The 27,342-nt window shown below is 39.3% G+C and overlaps 1 protein-coding gene across 1 annotated transcript in view; it reads right to left on the bottom strand.

Annotated features, from left to right (window-relative positions):
• GADL1 (glutamate decarboxylase like 1) overlaps nucleotides 1–27,342 on the bottom strand; it is a 138,294-nt gene that overhangs the window by 64,181 nt on the left and 46,771 nt on the right. Inside the window, exons 10-11 of the mRNA XM_023752908.1 lie at nucleotides 23,653–23,717; nucleotides 23,056–23,137 (exon numbers count right to left, since the gene is read on the bottom strand). Coding sequence (XP_023608676.1) covers nucleotides 23,056–23,137; nucleotides 23,653–23,717 — 147 coding nt within the window. The remainder of the gene's footprint in view (nucleotides 1–23,055; nucleotides 23,138–23,652; nucleotides 23,718–27,342) is intronic.

Raw genomic sequence — 27,342 nt, 5'->3', positions numbered from 1 at the left:
GAAGGAAAGAAGGAAGGGGAAATATCCAAAGCTCATTAGCTTTGGGGATTTTTTTTTTTACATTTCCTTTTCCTTTCTTTTCCCTTTAATCACAGTGTTTTTGTGTTGCGCCCTTCTTAAATTCATCTGTAATCCAAAGCATGTGTCGTTTCATTTGTGGATTGTTTAGACACCTCTCATTTTTCCGATGGCATTTTTTGACTGCCTTTTTAGTATTTATTGATTTCATTCATTTCCTTCTGTTTCAGTTTTTTTCATTCTCTGTTGGAGTGGAAAATTGTTAAAACCATCTGGTGCTATATCCAGCTTGACAGAAAGATTATTTTTGAGGAAGGGCCACAGTTTTTCTTTGAACTCGCCACCAAATCCAAGGCAAATGCCTTCTCCTCTGCCATGTCAAAGGCTGGTTTCAGACACATCGTGTGTCATAGTGCTTCAGTGTCTGCAGAAGGTTCACGTCCTGACTTACAGGCTTCCATTACCAGTTCTGAATAATTTTTTTTGGTCAATTGATTCATCTTTCTTTTCTATTACATTCAAGCATTCTAGTCATTGGTATCACCTACAGGTCAACCTCTGTCATGTCTTCAATTTATTCTACAATTCTCACTCCCCTCCTTTCCCTCATCACTTGTATGTCCTGGAAGATGCCACGTATAGAAGTTTGCTGATATTTAAGGTGCTTTAATTTCTAAAGAATTGCTGAACAGTCTGTCCTGCTCTCTCCTGCCATGTGGTGACACATTTGAGCTTGCTGTCCTGCCATTTCAATTAACTCCCTTTGTAAAGTTCACGCCAGCCTCCCTTGTCTCAAAATACTGCCCCATTAGCCCTCTTAGCAAACTTGCTCAATGGACTACCTGATTCTATTTCCAGGAAGTTTCTGGGTGCTGTGGGCTAGATCACCAGCAAAAAAGAAAAAATACAAAAGAAGTGATTTCCTCTCCTGCTTCATTCAGTTCTTAACACGTTTAATACACAGTATTCTGTGAAGTATGTTCCTTGAGGAAACATCATTTTACTCATGATGTTTTGAAAAGGAGGTTTAACTTGATGTATACTTGTATTTGTTTTCCCCTTTGGGCTGCAAGTTATTTATTTGTTTTTTATTCCTCAGTTGCTTTTCATAGCTGAGTTCAGTCACTCCTTTCCTTAATGCATTTGAAGTATTTTTAAAATTATCATTTATCCACTGTGTGTACTGTTCTAAGATAGCAAAGAGATCCTACAAGTCTGTACCTCAGCTGAAGGTAAAAGTGGCATGAAGGGGCACTGCATGAACTGTGGGCACAATCTTCAGGTCTGTCCCAGGCGAAGCCCCAGCTGAGGCAACTCCAGGCCTTGCAAGGCCGCAGCCTCCCCGGCTCAGCTCCCTTCTCCATTTGCCTCCCTACCTGCTCCTCCCCCTAGTCGCTCCACAGCCACTTCAGAACAAAATGACAGGAAGAAAGAGCAGCGCGTGTGCATCAACACAGACGTGAAACTATAAGTGGAGGGGTAGGAGGAGGGGAGGGCCTAGTTCACGGAGGGTTGGGCCAGTGAGACTGGGAACACTAGTTCCTTTATTTTTTAAAATCTTTATTGTTGGAAGTATGACATATGTTCCCCTTTTCCCCCCATTGACCTCTTCTAGCCCACCCCCACCCTCCGCCCCAGGCCTCTACCACCCTAATGTCTGTGTCCATGAGTTGTGCATATGTACATACAAGTTCTTTGGTTGATCTCTCTCCACCCACCCACCCACCCTCCTCTGCCTTCCCTCTGAGATTGGACAGTCTGTTCCATGCTTCCATGTCCCTGGATCTATTTTATTCATCAGTTTATTTTGTTCATTAGATTCCACGTATGGGTGAGATCATGTGATACTTGTCTTTCTCTGACTGGCTTATTTCGCTTAGCATAATACTCTCCACACACTAGCTTTTCTTGATAGTGGTTTCCATGCTATCATCATACGAATTGCTAAGAAATCATAAGAGCTGAAGGTCTGGTATGATCTGTGAAACCCACTGACTATCCTAGAATAGTTGGGCACTGAGTACTAATACGAAGGCCCCACTTCTACTTCCAGAAAGCATCCTGGAAGATTTCAGAAAATTTAGTTGAGTTCTAGGCCTACGGATCTGATAGGGATTTTCAGAGAACTAATAGAGTACTTTACTGCTAAACCTTAGATCCTATATTTTCTTCTGAGGTGTAAATCTTCCTTAAATACCCCTAACTAAGAGTTAGAGTGAACTGATTTGAAAACAAGAAAACTGAGCTATTAGATAGTCTTAAGAAATGCAACTGAATAAGTCTAAGCAGTGATGGTGCTTACAGGAGAGAGGAGAGCTGGTGTGTGAGAGAAGGTGGAAGTGCTTCTATAAATAGGTAAGAAACATTTGATAGCGCGGAGATCACTGCATGCCCTGCAAGCATTTAAAAATAGTGCATAGTGCAACTGGGCTTCTCTCTTAGAACAGATGGAGATTTTCCGATTTTCTCTAGGCAACTATCAACATAACATCCCTTCTCTGTTAAAGACAATCTAAAACAGTGTTTTTGCCACTATAACTCACAGTAAGCAATTATTTCTTAAACAGTGACAGTATCCCCCCTAATATACATGAAACAGAAACAAAAGCTTAATGGAATAGTACCCATTAGTACTTGAATTGCATACCAATATTTTCTATTCCATTCTATTCTGACTGTTCATTAAACAAGAAAATGAAAAGTTGTTATGACTTACAACTGACTGTACAACTCAAGATCAATTAGCATGGTGGTTCTGAACCCTTGCTAATATTAGAATTGTCTGAAGAGTTTAGAGGGGAAAAACAAAAACAAAAAAACAATGCAGGGCCCTTTCAAGACCAAAAAATCAGAATTCCTGGTATGGGGTAAGAGCAATCCTTATAAAGCTTCTGAGATGATTCTAACGTGCAGCAAGGACTGCAAACCACTGCTCTCATGGTCTCAACCTTACATTGAAAACTCCTGGTCATGCCAAAACCAGTTTGGCTCAGTGGATAGAGCGTCGGCCTGCGGACTGAAAGGTCCCAGGTTCGATTCCGGTCAAGGGCATGTACCTGGCTTGCGGGCACATCCCCAATGGGAGATGTGCAGGAGGCAGCTGATCGATGTTTCTCTCTCATCGATGTTTCTAACTCTCTATCTCTCTCCCTTCCTCTCTGTGAAAAATCAATAAAATATATTTAAAAAAAAGAAAACTCCTGGTCAAGGAGTTTCAGTCAGGCATTGCTTTCATGTTGAGACTAGAGAACTCTGAAGTGCTGTGTTTTTACCTGAGCATATAAACCAAGGTATTTATCTGACTTCTTTTTTGTGCTATTAGTGTCTGTTATCAAACTTTTGTGTGTGAATACAAGTGAAAAATGACTTTTTTTCTATGCACCTAAATAGAGAGAATATAGGTGGGATATGGATAATGCTAGAGTTTTAATCATCTATGAAACATGTCCAAAGATGGTGGCATTGATGTGATGGGAAAAATGACTCCCACAGCCCTAATCTATTCAACTGTTTAATTTCCTATGTTTTTGTGATACAGACTAAAGCGTCATTTGTTTTTGGATATCTAGTCATAACAACATGATATAAGTAAACTTTGCTCAATCAGCTCTGATCGGAGGAATTGTAGTCTTTGCTCTTCCTGCATTAATTCCAACTCTGAGTTTCTGAGATTCTGTCATATATATACATGATATACTGTATATGTAAATATATGTTTACAACCTACTTTGTGCCCAGGGGATTTAAGGCAGCTTACAAATATAGAATGTGGTAGGATTAGAATAGAAAAGGAGAAAGTGGGGGAAACAAAGAAGAAGGCAGGAGAGATGAGGAAGGTGGGGGAGATGAAGAAAAGAACAGGAGGAGGAAGAGGAGGACAAAGGATGAGATTAAGGCCAAGAGAAAATGTGATGAGGAAATACAATGAAGCCTGGAGTATATCTGTGCCCAAAAAGCACGCTGGAAGGAGGGTGAAAGAGGACAGATTATTTGCCAGTTTCTCCGCACACCTGGTAATGCGTGCACGGCAAAAGCATCCAGTGGCTATTTGCTGCTCTGCGCATTTAGTGTATACCTGTCAACCACATCACTTCACCTCATCGTATCACTATTTCATTCACCTGTAAATTGAAGATAATGACACTGCATGCGGCCCACCTCCTGTGGATTAAGTATTCGTGGCACAATGTTTAAGTGAATGTCTGGAAAAAATATTTATTAACATAGAACATATTTCTTCAGTCTGGATGGCTTAGTTGCATCTCTTCAAATACATGGACAGACATATGGAGGAAGTCTTCTGTCAAAGTGGACAAAACAGACACAGAGCAAGTGTGTTGCATTGGACTGAGGCTAGAAGAGTGACTCTACACCAGGGGCACAATAGTTAACAAAATCAATCTATGTCTCCAGCTTATTGTGATGCTGGTAACAAGGGCCTGGTTTCTTTTCAAATGGAATTTTACACATTCAGCAGCAAGGCCGCTGGCCTACATTTCTTGGAGTCAGCGCATCCTCTAGAGGTCTGGCCTCTGAGGCTTGGCGTCTAGCTAAGAGATTGATTGTATACAGGGGGAAAATGCTATGCAGGAAGGCAATTTCTGAACACAAGTTCCTTGCTCTTCTTTGTATAAATCCTTCTAAAGAGTTGCTGGAAATTGTTGCTATTACTGTAACCATGGGGAATCCTACTTAAAACTGGCCTTAAATAACAATTCAAAATGAATCAGGACGCACGTGGTAAAAATCCTCTGAATAGAACACAAGATGTAGTGGACAAAGACATTTTTTTCAATGACTCCTAATAACATTCAGAAATGTACTAAAATGACGAGGAATTTTTCCACTGTACAAGTGGACATTTTCCAGACAGAGGGATCTGTGCGCTCGCATGTGGCTCACTCGATTTGGCCACAAAAAGGAAAGACTACCTTCACTGAGTGCCCACTCCATGGCTGGCACTGCACTGCACACTTTTGAACATTGTATCATTTAATGTCATAGGAGTTCTTCAAAATAGAAAGTGTCTCCTTTTTGCAGATAGAATAATTGAAGTTCAGTAAAGTTAAGCAACTTGTCACAGTCACACAGGGCAGTCGTAAGCAGAGGCAGAATTTGAACACAAGTTCTGCTGGGCTTCTCAGTCCATAGGTGTGTTTTCCCACTGAGAAATCATATTTAATCCCAGAATTTCCTAGTTTAAACTGTGGTCCCAGTGACGGGAAGGCAAAGTCCTCCCCTCTGGGTGTTTCTAAAATACAAATGAGCAAACAATTTCTATAAAGAGCCAGATAGTAAATATTTTCAGCTTTGTAATCCATACAATCTGTGACATAATTATTCAACTCTGTGGTTGTAGCATGAGAGCAGCCATACAGGATACTTAAGTGAATTGGCATAGCTGTGTTCCAATAAAACTTTATTTACAAAAACAGATGCAAAGCTAGATTTAGCCCAAGGGCCATATTTTGCAGACCTCTGTTCTGAGACACATCTATGAGACGACTATTTCCAAATCTGTAGAGACAGGAAAAGTTAAACATTTACCCAAAGGCTCCAACCCATTGGCTTCCATTTTTATTAAGGCAAGTGTTTAATTCTTTTAGCTTCTAAAAGAGAACACCTAATTTAGAAAATAAAGTTGCCATGGTTTATTTTCCTTTTTAGTTTTGAGAAATTACATATATATATATTAGAGGTCCAGTGCACGGATTCATGCACATTGAAAGGAAATTAATTAGAAGGTGGCCGGCAGGGTGGGACTGGGCAAGATGGGCCAGATATGCCCTGGAGCCAACCTCCCGTTGTCCCTCCCTGGCGGTGCCAGGGTTCAATGGGCGTCTGTGGAGTGAGTGGGGTCCCTCGGCAGATGGGGTCCCTCTGCCTGGCCTGTGGGGATTGGGCTGAAACCAAAAGTTTGACATCCCCTGGGAGGTCCCAGAGTGTGAGAGGGCACTCTGCAAAGCTGCTGTCGCTTGGCAGCTCCTGCGTTGAGCATATGCCCCCTGGTGGTCAGTGTGGGTCATACCTACTGGTCAATTGGCCGGTTGCTTAGCCTTTTATATATGTAGACTTGAGGCCAGGTGCACGAAATTCGTGTACTCAGTGTGTGTGTGGGGGGGTGTTCCTCAGTCTAGCCTGCAACCCTCTCACAGTCCGGGAGCCCTCAGGGGATGACTGGCTGACAGCTTAGGCTGCTCCCTGTGGCAGTCAGACATCCTTAGCACTGCCCTGGAGGTGGGAGAGGCTCCCTCCACTGCTGCTGAGCTCGCCAGCCATGATTTGGCTTCTGGCTGAGTAGCACTCCCCCTGTGGGGCCACAATGACCACCAGGGGGCAGCTCCTGCATTGAGCATCTGCCCCCTGGTGATCAGTGTGCATCATAGCGACTGATCGTTTTGCTGTTCGGTTGATTTGCATATTAGCCTTTTATTATATAGGATATATATATATATATATATATATATATATATATATATATATCTGTGTGTGTATACATATACAAGTATATATATACAGAGAGGAATGGAGAGGGAGAGAGATACATCAATGATGAGAGAGAATCATTGATTGGCTGCCTCCTGCATGCCCTCCCATTGGGGACTGAGCCCACAACCCAGGCCTGTGCCCCTGACTAGAATTGAACCTGGGATCCTTCAGTCCGCAGGCTGATGCTCTATCCACTGAGCCAAACAAGCCAGGGCAGTTTTGAGAAATTTTTTATGCAACTTCCATGGAGAATGAAAATTGATGATCAGACTCATCTGGTTTACAGTTTCTAACTTCCTTTCTTCCCCCAACACCGCAGGAAGGAGAAAAAAAGTATTCTGTGATGAAACAGGTTAAATCTGGGTTCACTTTCTGTTTTATTTTAAGGTTGTATTTTGTCATTTGTAATATATCTTTGCTAACATAATGTGGCAGGAAAGGCTGTGAATTTCAAACTAGAAACTCATTATATGCAAACAGCTAATAGAAACTACTCATGGTCAAAGAGCAAGAAAGGAGGGAGGGAGGGAAGGCAGACAGAAAGGTTGTCTGGTAGGTTGGAAGAGGAGGGGTGAACTGACTTCTAGGATTCTCTGGCTCAGCTGGTTTCTAGATATGAGAATTATGTTTTCCAAACCAAACTCCTTTTTGTTAAACTGCAAAGTCCTGAAGGGGACATTGGACCAGGTATATTTAGAACAATCTTAACTGCAAATCCTGGCAGAGAGTGACTATAACTACCGAATCTCTGTACTCCCCTGAGCAGTAAGAGAAGAAGTCAATGAGAAAAACCTACTGGCAAGGTCTGTGGATCAAACTGAGTTAGAAGGAGATTTACAGGTCAGCTCAAGCAGCCTGAGTGGTTCTGTAGAAAAGAGAATTAGCAAAATAATTAGCAATAGAATTTCACTTTGAATTGGTTCTATGTGGATTGATCGCTCATATTTTCTCTTTCTAAATCAACATTTTCCACACATCACTGTGACTTTAAAATGTTACAGTGTTATTTATGACATGTTATTTATGACTTCTATACTCAGTTTCCTCATCTGTACAGTGGGCAGAGTAAAAGTCCCCACCTCATTTATCTGTTCATCACTTGCCAAGGCCTATATTGGACATGAGAAGAGTTAAGGAGCTTTTAGTTCAATGGAGATGACAGGCTAATGCTGTGACCACAGAGGACTTGGTGGTATATGCTGAACAAGTGTGTGGACAGAAAAGAGACCTCTAAATAGAGCAGCCAGAAAAGCAAGAACCCGCCCCACCCCCCTTGCCAGAGGAAAGTTGATGCTTAAGCAGAGTTTTATGAGAGAAAAAGTAGGACTTGGGTAGGCAAAGAAGAGAGTGTCTAGCTTTCTACATAGAGGGAACAAGAGGAAAATGAATGTACTCTTAATGTGATGTCTGGAGCCCTCAATATGCAACCTGTGATTGCTTCCTAGCCCCATCTCCTAGCACAGCCCCATCTCAATTTCTGTTTAGCACATACATCATGGAGTGAAGGCTTCACTCCTACTCTTTTTAAAAAAATATATTTTATTGATTTTTTATAGAGAGGAAGGGAAGAGGGATAGAGATTTAGAAACATCGATGAGAGAGAAACATCGACCAGCTGCCTCCTGCACACTCCCTACTGGGGATGTGCCCGCAACCAAGGTATATGCCCTTGACCGGAATCGAACCTGGGACCCTTCAGTCCGTAAGCTGACACTCTATCCACTGAGCCAAATCAGTTAGGGTTTCACTCCTACGCTTACCATTACCCTACCACAAATATAGTCCTCAAGCCTAACATTGCTCAGTGTACTCACTAGAAAGACATCTGTGGGCTGACAGGTATAGGGTCCCAGATCCACAGGGACCTAAAATGAACCAAAAATATCTTCTTTCTCCCCTACCTTACAAAACCATGAAGTTGGTACAATAATGAGGGACAATATGTTTTCTCTATGATGTCATCTAGCCTGGCAACAATGAATGACATTTTTTGTTCTAAATAATTATTATAAACTAGAGGCCCGTTGCACATGGTGTATGGGGGCGGGGTGCGGGTGTTGGGGGGCGGGTGTCCCTCAGCCCAGCTTGTGCCCTCTTGCAATCTGGGATCCCTTGGGTAGGGTCTCTAGGCCTGGCTGGTGATCAGGGCCTATCGGGCTAAACTCCATGGGCTCACATTAATTCATTGTTAAACTGTAAAGCCAAGATAGACTGTAGAGTGCACTTAAGATTCCTGGCTCCATGAATTCACCACCAATGATGGGTGAGTCATTTCCCCAGTCACAATCTTTTTAAATTCAGGAGACATTTCAAGAATTCCATTCCCTTGGATATTTTCCTCCTGGAATTCTACTGAACCCTTTAAGTGAATGGGGCCCTATAACTTTTAAGAATTGGAATATAAACCCTCTTAGAATAACTAACCCTGTAATGCTTGCTGTTGCTACCTCACAGGCACGAAACAATCTTTTCCTTGTTATGCATAACTCCCTGATCCTCCCTTGCTCTTAAGAAAAGCCATGTATTTCATTGCATTTCACTACATCTCTGGCAAGTTGGGTATTGAAATTGCACAAAGATTCTGACAGCACTCTAAATGAATGCATTGGTATTTCTGTAACTGGATGTCGAGGGTTTAATCTGCACTATGGCGCTGTCTAAAACTGGTAATAAAACAGAGGAATAATATGTCAAGATAAGGTCCAAAGGATGTATAATAGTGACACGTGCTGCCCATGACAAGGGCATAATGAAATGTACTGAGAAGAGAGTAGCCTTATAAAAAAAGAAGCTATGAGTTTCTTTCTGATTACTCCTGGAGCTAGAGATGTGGAAGATACGATTCATGTGCCCTGATCTTTTAGTTTCTGCACCAGCTTTAAAACTCAGCAATCTACTGGTAGTTGTCACGGCTGAAGATGGCAGATGTTTACTGCAGACACAAATTAGGCCCACAAGGACCCCTTACTTCTCATTCACAGAGAGGGTCACATTACCCCACTCTCCTACCCCACTCCCCTGGTCCCAGCTTATTGGATCAGAGGTGGAGAAGACTAGGAATTTGGAATTAACACTGAAGGATAATAATTTAGCTTGTGCTGGTCACTTGCACAAAGATGTAAACATCACACTGCAAAGTGCCATATTTTACCTGACACATGAACCTAAAAGCAAATCCAATTATGTTATTTTGGATGTACAAAGATGACACTTCATTTTTCTGTAACAAAAATGTTCTCATTTGGAGCTACATTTATTTCCAATGCAAAAATCTAATCTGGTCACTTCTAGGAAAGAAACCCTCAAAGTGAGTGGTCTTTCAGATCATTCACACATCAATTATATTTCCTGAGAGTCTTCTTCCTCTCTCTCTTCATTTTACATTACTGGGGCATTCACAAAGGCCACTGAGGAGAACTGCCAGATAAAATACAAAACATCCTATTACATTTGAATTACATAACTATTTATAAAACACAAATATTAGTATATCCTACCCAATATTTGGGATATAATAAAATATTATATATTGTTTATCAGAAATTCGAATTTAACTGAGCATCTTTTATTTTTATTTGTTAAATCTTCCATCCCTGTGCTGAAGTTTGGGCACAAACATCTGCTTCTCCAGGGTGTTCACTGCTATGCTTGTGCTGACCGCCTGCTCCATCCCTAGCTCATCTCTGGATGGTCTTTCCATCTTCCTGCTCACACCTGAAGACCTGCCACAGCTTCTGGTTGACATGTCATATGAATCACGCTTCTTGTTGCCCCTGTTTCCAGGCTGTCTTGTGTCTTCTTTTTCAGTCACTTTGGATGACCTACCTGCCAGCCACTCTGAAGCCTGCAGGAAAACTGGAGGTTAGCTCAGAAACTCCTATGCCTAGTCATAACTCTCCTGCCATCATTTAATTTTTGATTTACTATGTTAACATGAGAGATAGGGGATGAGAGAGTCTTCCCAACTCTCCGAGTCTCACCATAACTTGAACCAAAAGACAAGGAAAACCTGTATGACCTACAGTTACAGGGAAGTTCTATTCTTTCTTGACCCCCCTGGGTGTGCATATTTATATTTTTAAAAATATAGTTTTATTGATTTCAGAAAGGAAGGGAGAGAGAGAGAGAGAGTGAGAGAGAGAGAGAGAGAGAGAGAGAGAGAGAAACATCAATGATGATAATCACTGATTGGCTGCCTCCTGTACGCCCCCTACTTGGGATCAAGCCCACAACCCGGGCATGTACCCTGACCAGTAATCAAACCATGACTTCCTGGTTCATAGGTCAACACTCAACCACTGAGCCACCGTGGCTGGGCCACATTCATATTTAACACTTCATTCCTCCTCAAACACTTTCTCCCCTCCCCAATTCTACAGACTGTTTACTTGGGAAAAAAAGCAAAAATAAAAATGGATTCTGGATGATAAGGATATCCTTTCAAGAGTCACTGTTGTGTTTAAAAGGTAAAAATTTTGTTACTCTTGATCTCTGGTTTCATTCTGATCATTATCTGACTACAGTTAAACAAACCAGAATGTCATAATATATCTTAAGTACTTGGCAGGTTAAAATAACTTAAATAAATCACTCTTGGCTCAAAACACTAAATCAAAACTGTTATTATAGATTAATTGGAAAATAGCTTAAATGAGAACACTCCAAAACAAAATTTAAGGAGTTGAGTCAAAAATACCCTCAATGTAAAATAGCATTCTTTTTTATTTTACATTCATATAACTTTTATTATAGTATATTATTAAAATTATTCTATTTTATTATTAGATGTTGCTACTTTTTATTTTACCGAATTTAAAAATTAAGTGCTATCATATGTATGTATGTGTAAGAAAAAAACCATAATATTGTATATATATAGTTCAGCAGTATCCACAGTTTCAGGCATCCACTGCTGGTCTTGGAATGTATCCCCATGAAAAAGAGGAGACTACTGTGTTTCCATTTTTTTCTTCTTTCAGGTTCTGTGTTTTTATTGATTTTTTTTAGAGAGAGGAAAGGAGAGGGATAGAGAGAAACATCAATTGATTGGCTGCCTCCTGCATGCCCCCCACTGGGGATGCAGCCCGAGGGCATGTGCCCCTTGGAGAATTGAACCTTGACCTCCTGGTTCCTGGTTCTTTGCTCAACCACTGAGCCACACCCAGCCAGGCTTCCTTTCAGTTTCTAAAAGACGCTTTTTAGTCACTGACAGCAATCAGCAAGAGTAATTTGCAAACCCTGCCCTTTATTAAAATTCACTGTTGCTTTCAGAGTTAGAGCACATTCTTACAGAACAAAATATAAAGAAAGCAGGAGACAAAGAACAGCATTTAAATAAATTTAATAAAGATATCAATTGAAAAATAAATGCAAGCAGCAATTCCTAAGAAGATAAGATAAACAAACATAATGAAGAAAAATAAAAAAATATTTTAAAATTAAAATTTTAGGTAAAGATATAAGATAAAAACTAGACAAAAACAAAAAGGGGATGTTATATATTCTTTTAATATATTTGAAAAGCTCCATAAATATATTAAACATCTGAGAAATTAAGTGATCAAAACTGACTCAAGGAAATGCTTACTAGTTTAAAAATGATAGAAAAAATGAACAGTTGATTATGAAATTATCTCCTCCAAAATTTCTGAGCAAGAATTTGATGATTGATTTTTCTGGGCATTTCTAAAAACTGATGATCTTTATGCTATAGTAATTACTCCAAAGCAAAAATGATCATTTAAAACTGGCACTCAAAATATAATCCAACCACAATAAAACACAAACACACACACACACACACACACACACACACACACACACACGCACGCACTTGGATGTGCACATACACAGAGTAGATCAATCACATGCATACAAAGGCAAAAATCTAAATACACAAATCCATCAATACATTAAAGCAATTTGTTGCAATAAAATGAGGCTAATCAGTAATGTAGAAAATCTATTAACACATTTAACTTCATTCAAGAAGTAAAATGATTATATAATAAAAACAAATATGTTAAAATTCAATACTCATTCCTAGATAATTTCTCAAGAGGATTTATAAAGAATGTGTATCATAAGGCAACTTTAATAAACTCACAAAGACAGAAGTGCCTTTTATTTACTACTGGAGGCCCAGTGCACGGATTTGGCCTGCAGGGATTGGCTGAAACTGGCTCTCCAATATCCCCCAAGGGGTCCCAGATTGCGAAAGGATGGTTCTGGAGTGACGCAACCTGGAATCGGGCTCCCTCCTCTCTGCATCACTCAAGAACTGCAGATGCCAAGTCACGGCAGCTCAGCAGCTCCTGCGTTGAGTGTCTGCCCCCTGGTGGTCAGTGTGCGTCATAGCTACCGGTTGGATGATCGAAAGGTCACTTATACATATATATATTAGAGACCCTATGCATGAAATTCATGCAAGGGGCTCAGCCCTTGTGGCCCCGGCTGCCTCGCAGCCCCGCAGCCCCTGCCCACTGATCATTCCAGAAGGTTGTTCTGGAAGGCCATTCTGCCATCTTGTCTAATTAGCATTTTAGCTCTTTATTATATAGTATAGATTATTATGGAATATATTTTTGGAAATTCTATCAGGGCATTATATTTTCAAATGATATGAAGCTGAGATATTAGCAAGAAAACAAAATTATAGTTATATACTGATATGATTATGTATTTAGAAAATGCAAGAGAATAACTTTAAGTCTCTCAGAACTTATAAGAAATCCAGTAAATAACTTTACTTCAGGTTTCAAAGTATTCCTAAAGGTGATTTTCAAATAAAATATTCAGTAAGTCATAAAAAATTATAAGGCTAGACAGGAATCACAAACACAAAAAATAACAGGGATAGCACCAGAGGGAATCTAGATATTAGACTAAGCAGAGACAGATTATAAATCTATTTTAGAAGGTTTGTGGAGATAAAAGCTGATCTTAAAAATGTCAATAGGAGCTTAAAGACTCAGGTATTACTAAAGTGGAAAGACATGATAAAGTAAGAACACAAGAGAGGCTATTAACATCCGATTAGACACAGCTAAAGAGAGAATTAGTGAATTTCATAATAGGTCATGAAAAGTATCCACAATGAAGTATGGAAAGACATACAAATTAAGTAAGAGAGAGAGAAAACTGTGAGTAGCTCTAATATACATTTAACTGGACTGCCATAAAAAGAGAAAGGATGCAGAGTCAATAATTGAATGATAGTTTTTAAAACTTGTGAAACATAACAATTCACAGATTCAAGAAGCCCAATGAAGTCAACATAAGGTAAATTAAACAAAATCCATAAGGAAAGTCTGAAAATCTTAAAAGAAGTCACATAAATGTTATTTTACCATCAAAGGAATGAGTTAAATAGCTAACTTTCTAACACAACACCAACAACCTCACCCCCTAAAATTATAAATGTTCTGAAAGAAAATTACTGACAGAATTCTGTCCCCAGAAAACCATAAAATAAAAAGATTTTTAAAGAAGCAAAGTTTAACAGCATTTGCCACCGTTTGATTCTCTATGAAATTCCTAAATATGGCCTTTAAGAAGAAGGAAAATTATACTGGATGACACCTCAGGGATATAGCAAGCAATAAAGATATGTACACAAAAATATTCACAGAAAATTTCTGAAAAAGCCCAAAGTTGAAATAACCCATCAACATAAATGGATACACAAATTGTGATGTACTCATAGAATAGCATGAAACAGTAGGAATCGGATTGTGCCACAACATAAATGAATCTTATGGACATAAGGTAAGTTGGAGCAACAACAACAAAGCCAAATGGAAAAAACACAGTGTATGATTCCATTTATACAAATTTCAAACAGGTGAAAGTAAATTATATGATTTGAGGATATATAACTGCAAAGCAAAACTAAGAAGAAAAGCAAGGAAATCAGTAACAGGAAAGAGCATAAAAGCAATTTCTGGTTTCCTGCTCATTGGTTTACTCTGTGTGGCAATTACTTGATTATTCTTATTATGATAGTACATCAATATTTTCACTTTCATTTTATGCATATTTTATGTTTTTCTTATATTTCATAATAACTAATTGGGGGAAAAATGACCAATATCTTCCAGACTCCCAAATAGCCCTAAGAATAAACTACCAGAAAAGAGATGGAGCTCCTTGGGCAGTTAAATAAAACTCCTTAGATTATGATTTACCATCAGTATCATGAGGGCCTAAAGGTAGGTATGTGAGAATATAAATGCAGATGTGTTTGCTGCATGGGATATGTGCACCTTCAATATGAAAAATATGGTAACTATTGTTCAGTTTTCATTTTTCTATTCAGTCCACAATTAACTTCTTTATTATATGCTAGTAACAATTTCTGTACAAATTAGGGTTGTTGTTTTTTAAAATATATTTTATTGATTTTTTCAGAGAGGAAGGGAGAGGGATAGAGAGTTAGAAATATCGATGAGAGAGAAACATGGATCAGCTGCCTCCTGCACACCTCCTACTAGGGATGTGCCCGAAACCAACGTACATGCCCTTGACAGGAATCGAACCTGGGACCCTTTAGTCCACAGGCCGACGCTCTATCCACTGAGCCAAACCAGAAAATTAGGGTTTAAGTACAACTATTAAAAGTCTATAGAAAATAAATATATATTTACCACCTCTGAATTATCTACAAAATTAGAATACTTCTCTCACTCACATAGATTTGCATTGACATGTTGAGTTGCTGTGGAAGAAAAACCCAGAAAAAAAATTGACTTCCTGAAACTTTTTGGCCTTGAAACAACAAAGCTAGAAAATGTAATTAGGAGTGTTAGGTATGTTTTAAAATATCTTTCTTGGAAAACAACAAATATGACCACTAGAATTGTGCAAAAGCAAACACATGGAATATTCATTCCAAGAAGTTAAAAGGGTGTCAAGTGTCATAACAGAAAGTAGAAATGGAAGAGAAAGCCTTGTTGCAGTGAGTTAATCCTATGTAATAAAAGCCTAATATGCTAAGTGTCCAGTCGTCCAGTTGTTCGGTCAACCAATGAAAGCGTAATATGCTAATGATATGCTAGCACCACTCAACCGCTCGCTATGACATGCACTGACCACCAGGGGGCAGATGCTCTGACTGGTAGGTTAGCTTGCTGCTGGGGTCCGGCCAATCAAGACTGAGCGAGATGGGCCGGACACACCCTGTAGCCCTCCCGCAGTCCCTCCCCAGCTGGCCAAACTCCTGCATCCCTCCCCTGGCCCTGATGGTGCACCAGTGGGGTCCCTTGGCCTGGCCTGCGCCCTCTCACAATCTGGGGCCTCTCGGGGAATGTTGAAGAGCTGGTTTTGGCCTGATCCGGCAGAATGCATGAATTCATGCACCGGGCCTCTAGTAGTTAAAAAAAATAAAGGCAGATGCCTGGAATCCATTAAAAATGCTAAAATCATATTTTGGCCTACCCACTGAAGCAGGTGTAGCATGCCAATTATGGCATGAATTTTTCCATTAGCTTCATTCCAGGTTTCCTTTTATGCCCTTACCCTTATGTTTCTCATTTTTCTTAGATTTTTAACTTATATAATTTTCCCATTATTTTGAGGCCCTTTTCCATTTTGTTACAAGAGAGGAGAGAAAATATTCAATCTGTAAATAGAATCCTATTTTTCAACTGCTAGTTTTTATCAAATTGGGGATGACAAAAGGACACAAAGGTAGAGTCTCATTTTTTCCCTTTTTTTGGTAATTTCTTAGAAAATCTGAACTCTTCTGTGATGGCTGGCAGAGAAGCAAAGGTTGGGGTGAGTCCCATACTGAAATGGGATGGTTACCATGAAGACTGAATTCTTTACCTGGAAAAATATCGGAGAGATTCACACACTCTCGGGATTTTCCAGAAACAGATAGGAAGAAGATATTAAATCAAAACTGGGCAACATTCCAACTCATCTAAGTCAAACTGATGAAATAAATGTAGCTTAATCAGTAGGACCAGGTGGCAGCCACCCAGAGGTTTGAAGGAACTTAGGGATGAAATTAGGAAACCAGTGGCCAAAACGCTGCCTCCAACCATATAAGCAGCCACAGCCAATAAACATTCTGTTTATTAGAAGGGTCAAGAGAGGACTCAGGGAACCTTAGAAAAGCAAGTATCTCTTCTACTTGTTCAGTCTCCAATAAAGAACAGCATCATTAGACATTAAAACAAAAAATAACTCCCTAGCGGAAGGATAATATGGTTTCTGAAAAAGGAAAGCATGAGTCACTGATTTATTATTGGTCTCTGAGGCACGAAGATAAAAGGCCAAATGTTGGCACAGTTTAAAGGATTTTTTTTTAAAAAGTGCCAACATGAAATGGGAGATGTGAGGAGGCAATGGGTATATCAAACCATATGGATGAGACAAACAATTTCTACACCCCATCAAAAATGTTTGTTACCTACTAGCGGGAAGGGATACTCTTTGAGATTTGGAAGAGATGAGGTCTCGAATAAAATGGAACTACTACTTCAGCTGCAGGTAAAGAATTTAAAACACATTATCATTTGATGGTATTGGAAAAAGATACAAAGATCATCTCAGGAGACATTTTTATTGAGTATTAGTTGAGTGTTGTGCTCTGTTCTAAGTAGGTGGGTCTATAGCAATGAATAAGACCCCTTCTGCCCTCCAGTAGCTCAAGGTCTAATACATAGATGATGACAAGAACCATGGAATAAGTCCTGCATTGGGACTTGTGCCCATTCATGCCAAGATGGTAACTATTAATTGAAATCAAGTAGTATAATAACAATTATGCAAAATAACACACCCCTTGGAGCAAGGATCTAAAACAAAGTGCAAACCCCCTGTTAAATTTAATGACAATGGCAATAACAACAAATACTAGTAAAAACTAAACCCCATTTTTATTATTTTGTTTGGTGGAACAAGGCATAATGTATTTTGAACATGTGTAACTCCAACACTAATTATTGTATCTCTTTACCTCATGGAGAAGGAAAGCAGACCTAATGGGGGTGTTTGTCACGAGCGGTAACATCATGTGGGTTTTCAAAAATGTAATGCATGCATATAAACAGGCATATGCACACATTTCCAAAAACCTCAAGAAAATAAAATTAACTTTTGTTTATTACAATTTTAAAGACAGGAATTAAAAAAGAAAAGGGCTATTTACTAACCATGAACTCATCAGTTCTGCCAGGTTTATGCAATTCTCAACCTTGCTGAAAAGTCTAAAAAGAATTTTCTCGGCTCAAGCAAGAGCATGCAAGATATGGAGAAAAATTTTGGCAGCATCAAGCACAGAAGATTGATGTCTCTTCTACAAGTCAAATGCTGCTTCTTTCTAATCAGTTTTAAACGCATACCTTCCCCCTATTTTTTGCTACATTAGTTAGGAAGCTGTCATTCCAAAGACATTTATAATGTACGTGCATAGGGAGAGTATGAGTGTTCTCTGGCTTGAAAGAAAAACAATGTTTTGATGATCAGATTGTTCGGTATTTTCAAACCATCTAATGGCGCTTCTATAGGAACTCCATGAGGAAAAACAAGAGCTAAAAGAGAAATCCCAACAAAAGCCAATACAGTTTGTTCTAGTTTCTCTGATAAATCTCTTTCTTCTTCCTTCTTTTCTGCTTGCACAATTTTTTAAAACGGCATGTAATAATTGTCATTTGCAATATCAAGTATCATTCTAAGTAGAAATTTAAATGGGCTGAGAGATAGCAAGCACATTTTTCAGGGGTGGTATTCCAGGGAAATTTCTCTGCCTTCTCCTGGGGGGACCACATTGGGAGATGGTGTTCATCTCCCTTTTCTTCTTTCCTCTTCGCATTGCAATGCCGACACCTAGTATTGAATGCATTTCCTACTCTTCTTCTTCCTGCTGCTCCTTCTCCTAAAGAAAAACTGGGACTACATTCTGAGCCTTCTCTAGAATGAAGATGAAAGGAAAAGAACTGCAAGCTTAACTCTTTTTTTTTTCTATCTTATTATTTGAAACCTAGGTAGCCTAGAATTGCATGCCAATACCTCTATCCTAAGAAGATCCCTGAGAAGGAGGTATATGTCAACAGATAAAATCAGAAGATGTTTACACGTGTGTCTGTAAGTGTGGGTGTACAAATGACTTGCCTATTAAATCAACAGAGCTAAATACCCCTGTGATGTCAAAGGGATCTCTGTATCTCTCTCTCTCTCTCTCTCTCTCTCTCTCTCTCTCTCTCTCTCTCTCTCTCATACACACTCTGCTAGTGAAAAAGTGAAAAGTTAAGCCATTCCTAGAAGGAAATTCAGGAAACAAGTATAAAAACAAGTATCATGAAAGATGATCAGAGCTTTCCTACTTCCAGGAATTTATTCCAAGGAAGGAAGAAAGGATGTGTACAAATAGTTAGCCTCAAAGATGGCAGTCAAATCCATAACAGCCAAAAATTAAAATAATCTAATTGGTCAGTAATAAGGGGGTGGTCAAGTTAATTATATTTTATCAAAACAATAGAATACTATGCAGATATTAAAAATGTATACAATGCATGTTGACATGGAACAATACTCAATTTTGTTCCAATAGAAAAAGCATGTTAAAAGTAAAATATGTTATAATATTTTTTAGATTAGGTAGGTGTACATGTATATATGCATAAGAAAATATATAAAATGCCATCTTCAGTTATTTATCTTCTATATCTTTTTCTTCATCTTACTCCATATATAAATTTTCTGATTTGCCTAAAAGATATATGCATTACTTTTGAAATAAACCTATAAACATGGACATAATATTAAAATTCACAGTATCAACAGTATTTCTTTTAAAAAGTCCCTTAAATTGCCTGCAGCTGATAGGTTAAACAGGGAGTCCTTGTGAATTAATACCGGATGATAATGGTAGGTACAAATGGAGAGGAATAATCTGTACTCAACAAGTCATCTGATTAGCATATTTCATGTTCTCTGTTAGGTTTTGTAAAACTAAAAGTCCTTCTAATAAACACTAAAAATCAAGAAGCCAATATTGAGGTTTTTCTGCATCCATGCAACTGATTCTAAGGATATTTTATTTTAGATGAAAACATCAAAATTGTCATTGATCCAAAATGGCCATATAAATGCAGCATCTACATCTGAAGTCAACCTGTTTAAAAATCACAGATTTTTTTTTCAAAATCCCTGATTTTTTTTATCCCTATGATGCAGAGGTTTAGTGATAGTACTCTTCCAGAGCAACAGCTCAGCTTTGTTTCTGAAACAGCCTTTTTCCTAATGCAGGAAATTAAAAACGCAAACACCCCACGCTAGTCAATCAGGAAAGCAGCATTGTGAATGTTAGGGCTTTGAGGATACAAATTAGGGAATTAGCTTTTTCCTTAACAGAAGTATATTCACTAAGTAATTTGCTTTCTTTAACTGGAGTTATCCCCTTCCATTAACTGGAGGAATAAGTCCAAATTAAAATCACTGTTCATCAATTACTGGTGGAGGCATGCTCATGCCTGCGGAAGGGACCAGGCAATAAAGCTCATCCACTATAATTTTAATCACTGTTTAATCAGAGCTCTCAACAGGGATAATTTGGGGTAGGGGAGAAATTGGAAACTCTCAGTTATTGTTGGCATGAGGGCAGATATTGCTGAGGACTTTTGATTTATTTACTCATTAAAATTTTCAGCAAATTTTAATTCTTTTCCTTGTTCAATGCAAACTTGCTATGCACTGGAAAGAGAGTGGTGAATATAATGATGTAGTTCCTATTACATTCTAGGCGAAGGGAAAGTTAATACATGAGAAGTCCTAATTATAAATCATGGTGAGTACTTCATAGGAAGGGAACAGGGTCAGAGAAAGAATAATGGGGAGATGCCAGATTCCCTTGTGAAGTCCTGGAACCCTTAAGAAGGGACATTAAGCTTTTGACTTATCAAAATAGTAATCAAGGAATTAAATGGGTATATTTTGTTCACTGTTTCCTTTATGAGATTACTAGAGGCCCGGTGCACCACATTCATGCACTCGGTGGTGGGGGGTGGGGGGGGCGGTCCTTCAGCCTGGCCTGCACCCTTTCACAGCCCAGGAGCCCTTGGGGGATGTCCGACTGATGGCTTAGGCCCGCTCCCCACAGTCGGACATCCTTAGCGCTGCTGTGGAGGCAGGCCGCTGTGCTCGCCAGCCATCAGCTCAGCTTGTGGCTAAGCAGTGCTCCCCCTGTGGGAGTGCACTGACCACCAGGGGGCAGCTCCTGCGTTGAGCATCTGCTCCCTGGTGGTCAGTGTGCATCATAGCGACCGGTTGATCCACCATTTGGTCGATTTGCATATTACCCTCTTATTATATAGGATATGCTCTTTGGCTATGGGAGTTGTGTGCGTTTTATAAGTTCAGAATCAGCACAGTGCCTGGCCTACATAGGAAATCAGTTAGTGTTGGTAGAATGAATAAATGAATATGAAAGAGAACAACAGAGGCAGAAAATAGGTACAAAAGAGAAAGAAAACTGCGGACACAAAACTTTGCAAGCTGATTGTCATATCTCATATTTCATGGCTCAGCTCTCTATTCCAGTTCATTTGAAAATGGTCTTTCATCCAAAAAAAGGCAACTTTTGAAAGTGCTCAATTCTTTACACAATAAATGCAATTTTTCTAACCTCTTAAATCTTGCCAAGTGAGTAAGCATGGATATTATTGTTTTTATTGAGATCCAGGAATGAATTCTTTTTTAAAAAACAGTACAATTTAACCCCTGTTATAGAGTTACATGACCCAGAAAATTTTAAGTTGCTTCAAGTACTTAAATGTAAATAAATTCTTATCTAAATCACTCAATTATCATTCAACAAGAAAAATGTATAAAAACTAGAAAAGTATTTAGAAGAGTAGTCATAGAATCTTTGATCTAAAACAAGCATGCCAAACTCAAAAGGCTAACACGGGCCAAATAAATGAGGCATGCGGCCCGGGAGTTTGACCTGCTTGGTCTAAAATTTCCACTCCTGAGAGCAGCACACCAACAGATAAGAATGTCATTCAGAATGGCTCATTAGAGAGAAAGCAGGTAGAAAATGCCTGGCACACAAGGGATGTTTGACATAGTTTTTGTCTTATATCTAGACCAAAGGAAAACCTGGATTTACTCCTAAACTCTTAAATCATGTCTTCAATATGTAACTGTGGAAAAGTTGAGTATGTGATTTTTTAAAAAATGTTTTTATTTATTTTTAGAGAGAGAGGAAGGGAGGGAGATACAGAGATAGAAACATCTATGAGGAACATCATCGACTGGCTGCCTCCTGTATGCTCCCTACTGGGGATCAAGCCTGCAACCCAGGCATGTGCCCTGACTGGGAACCTCTTGGTTCATGGGTTGATGCTCAACCACTGAGCCACACCAGCCGGGCAAGTTGAGTATGTTTTTTTGTTCATGCATAATATAATAGTCTTAAACTACCTTTCAGTTATAACATGCAGTCATCACTCTACAATTTAAAAACTTCAATGAAAAGTAGTTCAATGGAATTGAAGACAGTGCATGGTAGCCAGTCTAATTAAACATTAAGGAACGAATTCATGTTCCCAAAAGTGTCTATCTACAGATACAGAAGCTGTTCTTAGTTTCCGATGGACATTCTGTTTGCGCATCTCAAAACACAAAGGGCGCTGACATGCACATACCACAGTTTTTCCCTTTAAAGAGAGGTGCAACTATCCACACAGGCAAGACAAGGTTTCACATTTTAAATATGGTTTCCATTTGAAATCAAATTCCTTACAACGAGAACATGTCTTTAGCATTGGCAAACGGAGTCCCCTAGGAAAAAAATGTAAACAGATGGCTGAGAAAGATCACCCACATGCTGCACACAGATCTTGAGGAGGCATTTCTAAGAATGAAGTGGCACTTCCCAGCCTGGGCCACTGCCCACCAGGATCCTTATTTAACCCACAGAAAACAGCGTTTATACCTCCAGCCAAGAAGAACCTCAGCAACTCTTTGCCCACTTCCCTCCCAGTAACCCAGACTAGTTTTCAACTCCCCACAAGATTCCAAAAGAAGCTAAGTACCAACCGCTTGAGACAGATAATCCTCTAATAAATCAGTGTTCGCTGATCAGCCCTGAACTAACATCTTCCCATCGAAACGGGCTGTTAAGCCCCAGCTACGCATATTAAGCATTCAATTTAATGTATGACACACATCTGTTCCACTTTCTCAGCGAGCAGAAGTTTCAAGATAACTTAAATCCCAGACTTAATCAAGGAGAAAAAAATTCTTGGCAGTGTTTAAAACTGATTTTTAAAATATAATCCAAATGAGAGCAAGAGAGAGACCATTTTGCTGTAACTAATGAGATTACATAATACCTAAATCAAATCTGTAAAATTACCTGAGCAGAAGCACTGCCTCTTTCAATGGAGTCTATTTATCTTTCCTTTGGTTGCGCCAACCTTTACCAAAGACCTTTACCTAGAGCTGGCCCAAAGCACCAAAATAAAAGCAAAAATAAATCTTCTGCAAACCCTGTAATTTAACCCCTCAGTGCCCAGAGGCCAGAAGAGAAAAACTCACAGATTTGTCCTTGACAAGGAGAGCACAGCACTGAATTCCCGCCATCAGCATCTTGTGGGGGTTCCAGGCCACAGAATCAGCTCTGTTATGTAAAACAAAAACAAGGACAAGGTGGGGGGGGCAGGGGGCATTAGTTTCTACTGGAGGAAAGAATACTACCATCGGCAGCACACACACATTCAGTACTCATACCCAAGGTGCTTGCTCAACAGGATTCCTTGTTGAAGTAGTCTAGATCAGTGGTCGGCAAACTCATTAGTCAACAGAGCCAAGTATCAACAGTACAACGATTGAAATTTCTTTTGAGAGCCAAATTTTTTAAACTTAAACTATATAGGTAGGTACATTGTTATTAACTTAATTTGGGTACTCCTAAGGCTTAGGAAGAGCCACACTCAAGGGGCCAAAGAGCCTCATGTGGCTCGTGTGCCGCAGTTTGCTGACCACTGGTCTAGGGAATTTGAAGTTTTGGAGTTTTTTCTTTGAATAAAGCAATTACTTTGTTTCTCTATTTTCAGAATGTCACGTAAGTGGGCAAAATCCAGAGAGATTCCCATGCCTCGACCAAAGGCGCTGCGTGTGGGGAGCGACATTTACCTGTGGATGCCCTGCAGAAGCCGGCGGTGCTTCCTGGACATCAAAGCCGAGCCACCCCAAGAAGCCTGTTGAGAAAAGTGTATAACCAGAACCAATGTTATCTCAGTGTTATCTGTTCACCAGCCAACTGTCCCAGAAAACCCCGAGGGACAACCTCAACCTGCCTTGCTGCTTTGTTTTAAGTCCATGCTAACCGATTTGTACGCCAAGAAAGATTGATTACTGTCTCTGCCAAGGCAATCAGAGCCTCGTCACGACAGAGGGCTCCCTATGGACCTTAGGGTGTACGTTCACACATCTTACAAAGAAATTGGCATATTAACTTGTTGAGCTGTGTGGGATCCAAAAGGTTTAAAAGACACAGTCTATACCTTCTCGAATCTTGGAATCTAAAGTAGTCAATATAACCTTACAACACCAAGATTCTATCATACACAAGGCACCAATACTGATAACGAGTCAGGGACGAAGGCCTGGCATTCTATCTAATAAATGTGGCACGTGCTTAACAAGGTGGGTAGAAGGGAATATAGGAATCCATAGCCAACTAACTTCAGCTAGGAGGAAATAGATTCTATTATTGAAAAATTGGATCTTTTCAGCCAAATAGTTTTCAGATATATTTACGAGTCAAAAATGTGAGAGAAAGGAAAAACCTGGGATTTAAGGAAGTTATTCATTGCAGAGGTAAATATGAGCAAAGGAGCAGGGAACTTAGAATAAGGAGATGAAAGAAAATCCCATAGTCAATAAGTCTAGAAAGGAGGGAGGAAGGATCAATGTGAGGAATAAGAAAGTCAGTTTGGTTCCTGAAATTGAGCAAACTTCTCAGTTTAATGTGTAGGGCAGTGAAGGGCGATTGCAGTGAGGAAACATGAGGGGATTGTCGTGGGCTATGTCGAATGCTCTCCGAGGCTATTTCACTGTACAACATTGCACTGAGAATGGAATTATTATCACTTCAAATTTTCATAGAAAAAACTAAGGTTCACAGGTGGTAGGTAGACTGTCCAAGGTCTCACAGGTAATAAAAACCAGATCTGGGAGCCAGAGCTCGTCCTCTCTTCACAATAGCATCATAACTAGGGAAGGTGACCAGTTTGCCAAATGGTAGAGTGCAGCATGGATAATTGAGGGTGATGGAAGTATTATAGGCAGGAGGGGAGTTTAGGAACTGCCTAGGATGTAGACTACCCTATTTTAGGCTATAGAATTTAAAAAGATGATGAATACCCAGTATCATGTGGAAAGAGGGGCAGGGTTTTGTGTACCACAGATGTGGAAGGTGACAGAAATGAGACATCTCCATGATCCTCAGACTATCGCAAAAGCTGAGCCCGTTGGTGAACAATAAGGCATGGCTTCAAACTGCACTTATGAACAGCTCTCTCATTTAGGGCTGGAATACAGTGACTGTGTCACCTAAAGTGCACAATTTAAGAAGGACACACTCTCAGCGTTGGGCTCTTACATGGCCCTAAGAGTGAATCCCTTCTTATCTTGAGTCCTAGGAACCTTATTTGTATCACCTTAATTCCAGCCCTGTTTGCATGGACTAGTGTCTCCAATAACCCCGCAGGGTTCCCAAAGGTTTGTGAACAGGAAGTGGTATGCATGCAAATCCCAAAGATTCCCAGTTACAGTACCGATGACTTCTGACTTCGGGTTGTCAGTCAAGCCCCCTTCTTGCTCCACTCTTCCCCATGGGCTTTCCTGAGGGACCATGTCTGACTAAGGCTGAGATACAGAGGCAACTGCCTTCAGCATCTAAGAAAACTGTATCCTGGCCTACTAATTGAGGATCCCCAATTTAGATTTTGAGATCTTTACTTTCACAAACCTTAAGATGACTCACCTATTATGTTCTCTCACTTCCATTACACACCCTAAACACCGAGTTGCCTACTTTTTTTCTCAATCCTTTTATCCCCAACTTCATTGAGAACCTACTAGTGACAATTATGAGAAGGATTAATAATAAGACTCAGACACCCCATTTATTCTATTAATCTTTCCACCTGCCTCACCTATGACACTTGCACTCCTTTGTGTCTCCTACACTACCTTCTGCCTCCTCTCCTTCCTCCAAAAGTAAACAATATTCTCCCAATCCTAGTGAGCTGGATTGAAGTTTTCAAGTCACATGCATTCTTTCAAGGCGTGGTACACTGGTTTACAGAGTGGTCAGGCGGGTAAGGAACAATTCATCCACAAACTTACTCCTCAAAAAAAGCTGGAAGGAGAAAAACAACACCGCTAGTGTTATGCCTACTTCTGTTTGCTTAATGTTCTAAATCCTAACTCCAAAACTTGCAAAAACAACAAACAAATCACCTACATGATGAAGGAGCTTGGTTTTCCATCTCAATAAGGACTATCATTTATTGAGCTATTACTATATGTTAGGCACCACAGTTATCATTTTACTTGCATATTTTCTTCAATTACTTAGGTAATAAGTAGGCCCAATCCTGAAAGGAAGGTGGGTGGAGGCAGGGGTAGAATTGAGACACAGCAGCGTGTAAAGCCCATGATGTGAAATATAATGTTTACTAGCCTGCTGGGACCTGGAATGAAGAGTGGGTGGGAGATTCAGGAAGTTTTGCTGGAAGCGTGAGGCTTTGCAGCGGCCACAGCCTCTGTTTCGGAGAAGAGCTGGGCCAGCCCTGACATCCTGGCCTCCCACCCATAGGCAGAGGCTAGAAGAATAATTTGCTCTCATGGAAGAAGAATAGAACTGGAGGCAAAAAATGTCAACAAGACTAGGTTTTTATTATTCAGTTGTTAAAAAATGCATTGTAATGAACCAAATTTAAGACACTATCAAATGTGAGACTCATCATTTTTGGTTACCACTGATAAAGAAAAGAATGGTATCAACATACCAATTCCAGACATGTGAAAAATGTAAAAAAAAATATTTCTCAGAATTAATAAATTTTAGTATATATGCAGGGCAACTCTTTTTGTTTGTTGTTGTTGTTGTTTTGAAAAACCCAGAAGAATAAGAAATCAGAATTTCATTTTTTTAAAAAGAAAGTAAATAACAGTTTTTAATAATTTAAAGTATCTTTAAAACACTCTTTAGAAAATTTCCGACAGGTAAAAGTAATTAAGGCAACTTTGGTAACTTTTTATCTTTAAAATGAATAAACTCTGCAGGTATAAAAAGGTAGAATAGCAACAGATTTAATGTCTGCAATACTAAAGAATGGGTGATCACTGCCTCTATGTTTGAGCTAATTTCTATAATAGGTCAGACAAACTGTTGTCAAATTTAATCTAATGCTACAGGCATTCATTACATGCAAAAAGAATAATTTGTGTGGCTTACATATTTCCTTTTAGGAAGTGTTTCCTTCCAAAATTCAACCTTTCATTTTTAGAAAACCTAGAGAGGTTTTTATTCATACTTGTAAATCACAGTTCTCTCTAAGCCCCATAAATCTCTTAATATCATTTCCAATTTAGAAACTGCTGTAGTTACTGTTTTATATAAACTATATAATCCATATTTGATGTTTTTTTATGAGAGTAGAATTTTCAAGTATACATGCTAATGTATTTCCCCCCCTCATTCCCACAGTTACAGAAGTACTTACTTCCATATTATCTTTTAGGACATAATGTATTATTATGCTTCTAAGTCTATAAAAATCAATAGGATATAAGTTGAAATGTAAACAGATA

This window comes from Myotis lucifugus, unplaced genomic scaffold, assembly GCF_000147115.1.
Source record: "Myotis lucifugus unplaced genomic scaffold, Myoluc2.0 scaffold_39, whole genome shotgun sequence".
Classification (NCBI taxonomy): domain Eukaryota; kingdom Metazoa; phylum Chordata; class Mammalia; order Chiroptera; family Vespertilionidae; genus Myotis; species Myotis lucifugus.
Note: the sequence above shows the minus strand (reverse complement) of the source record. Positions and strands in the feature narration are given on the sequence as shown.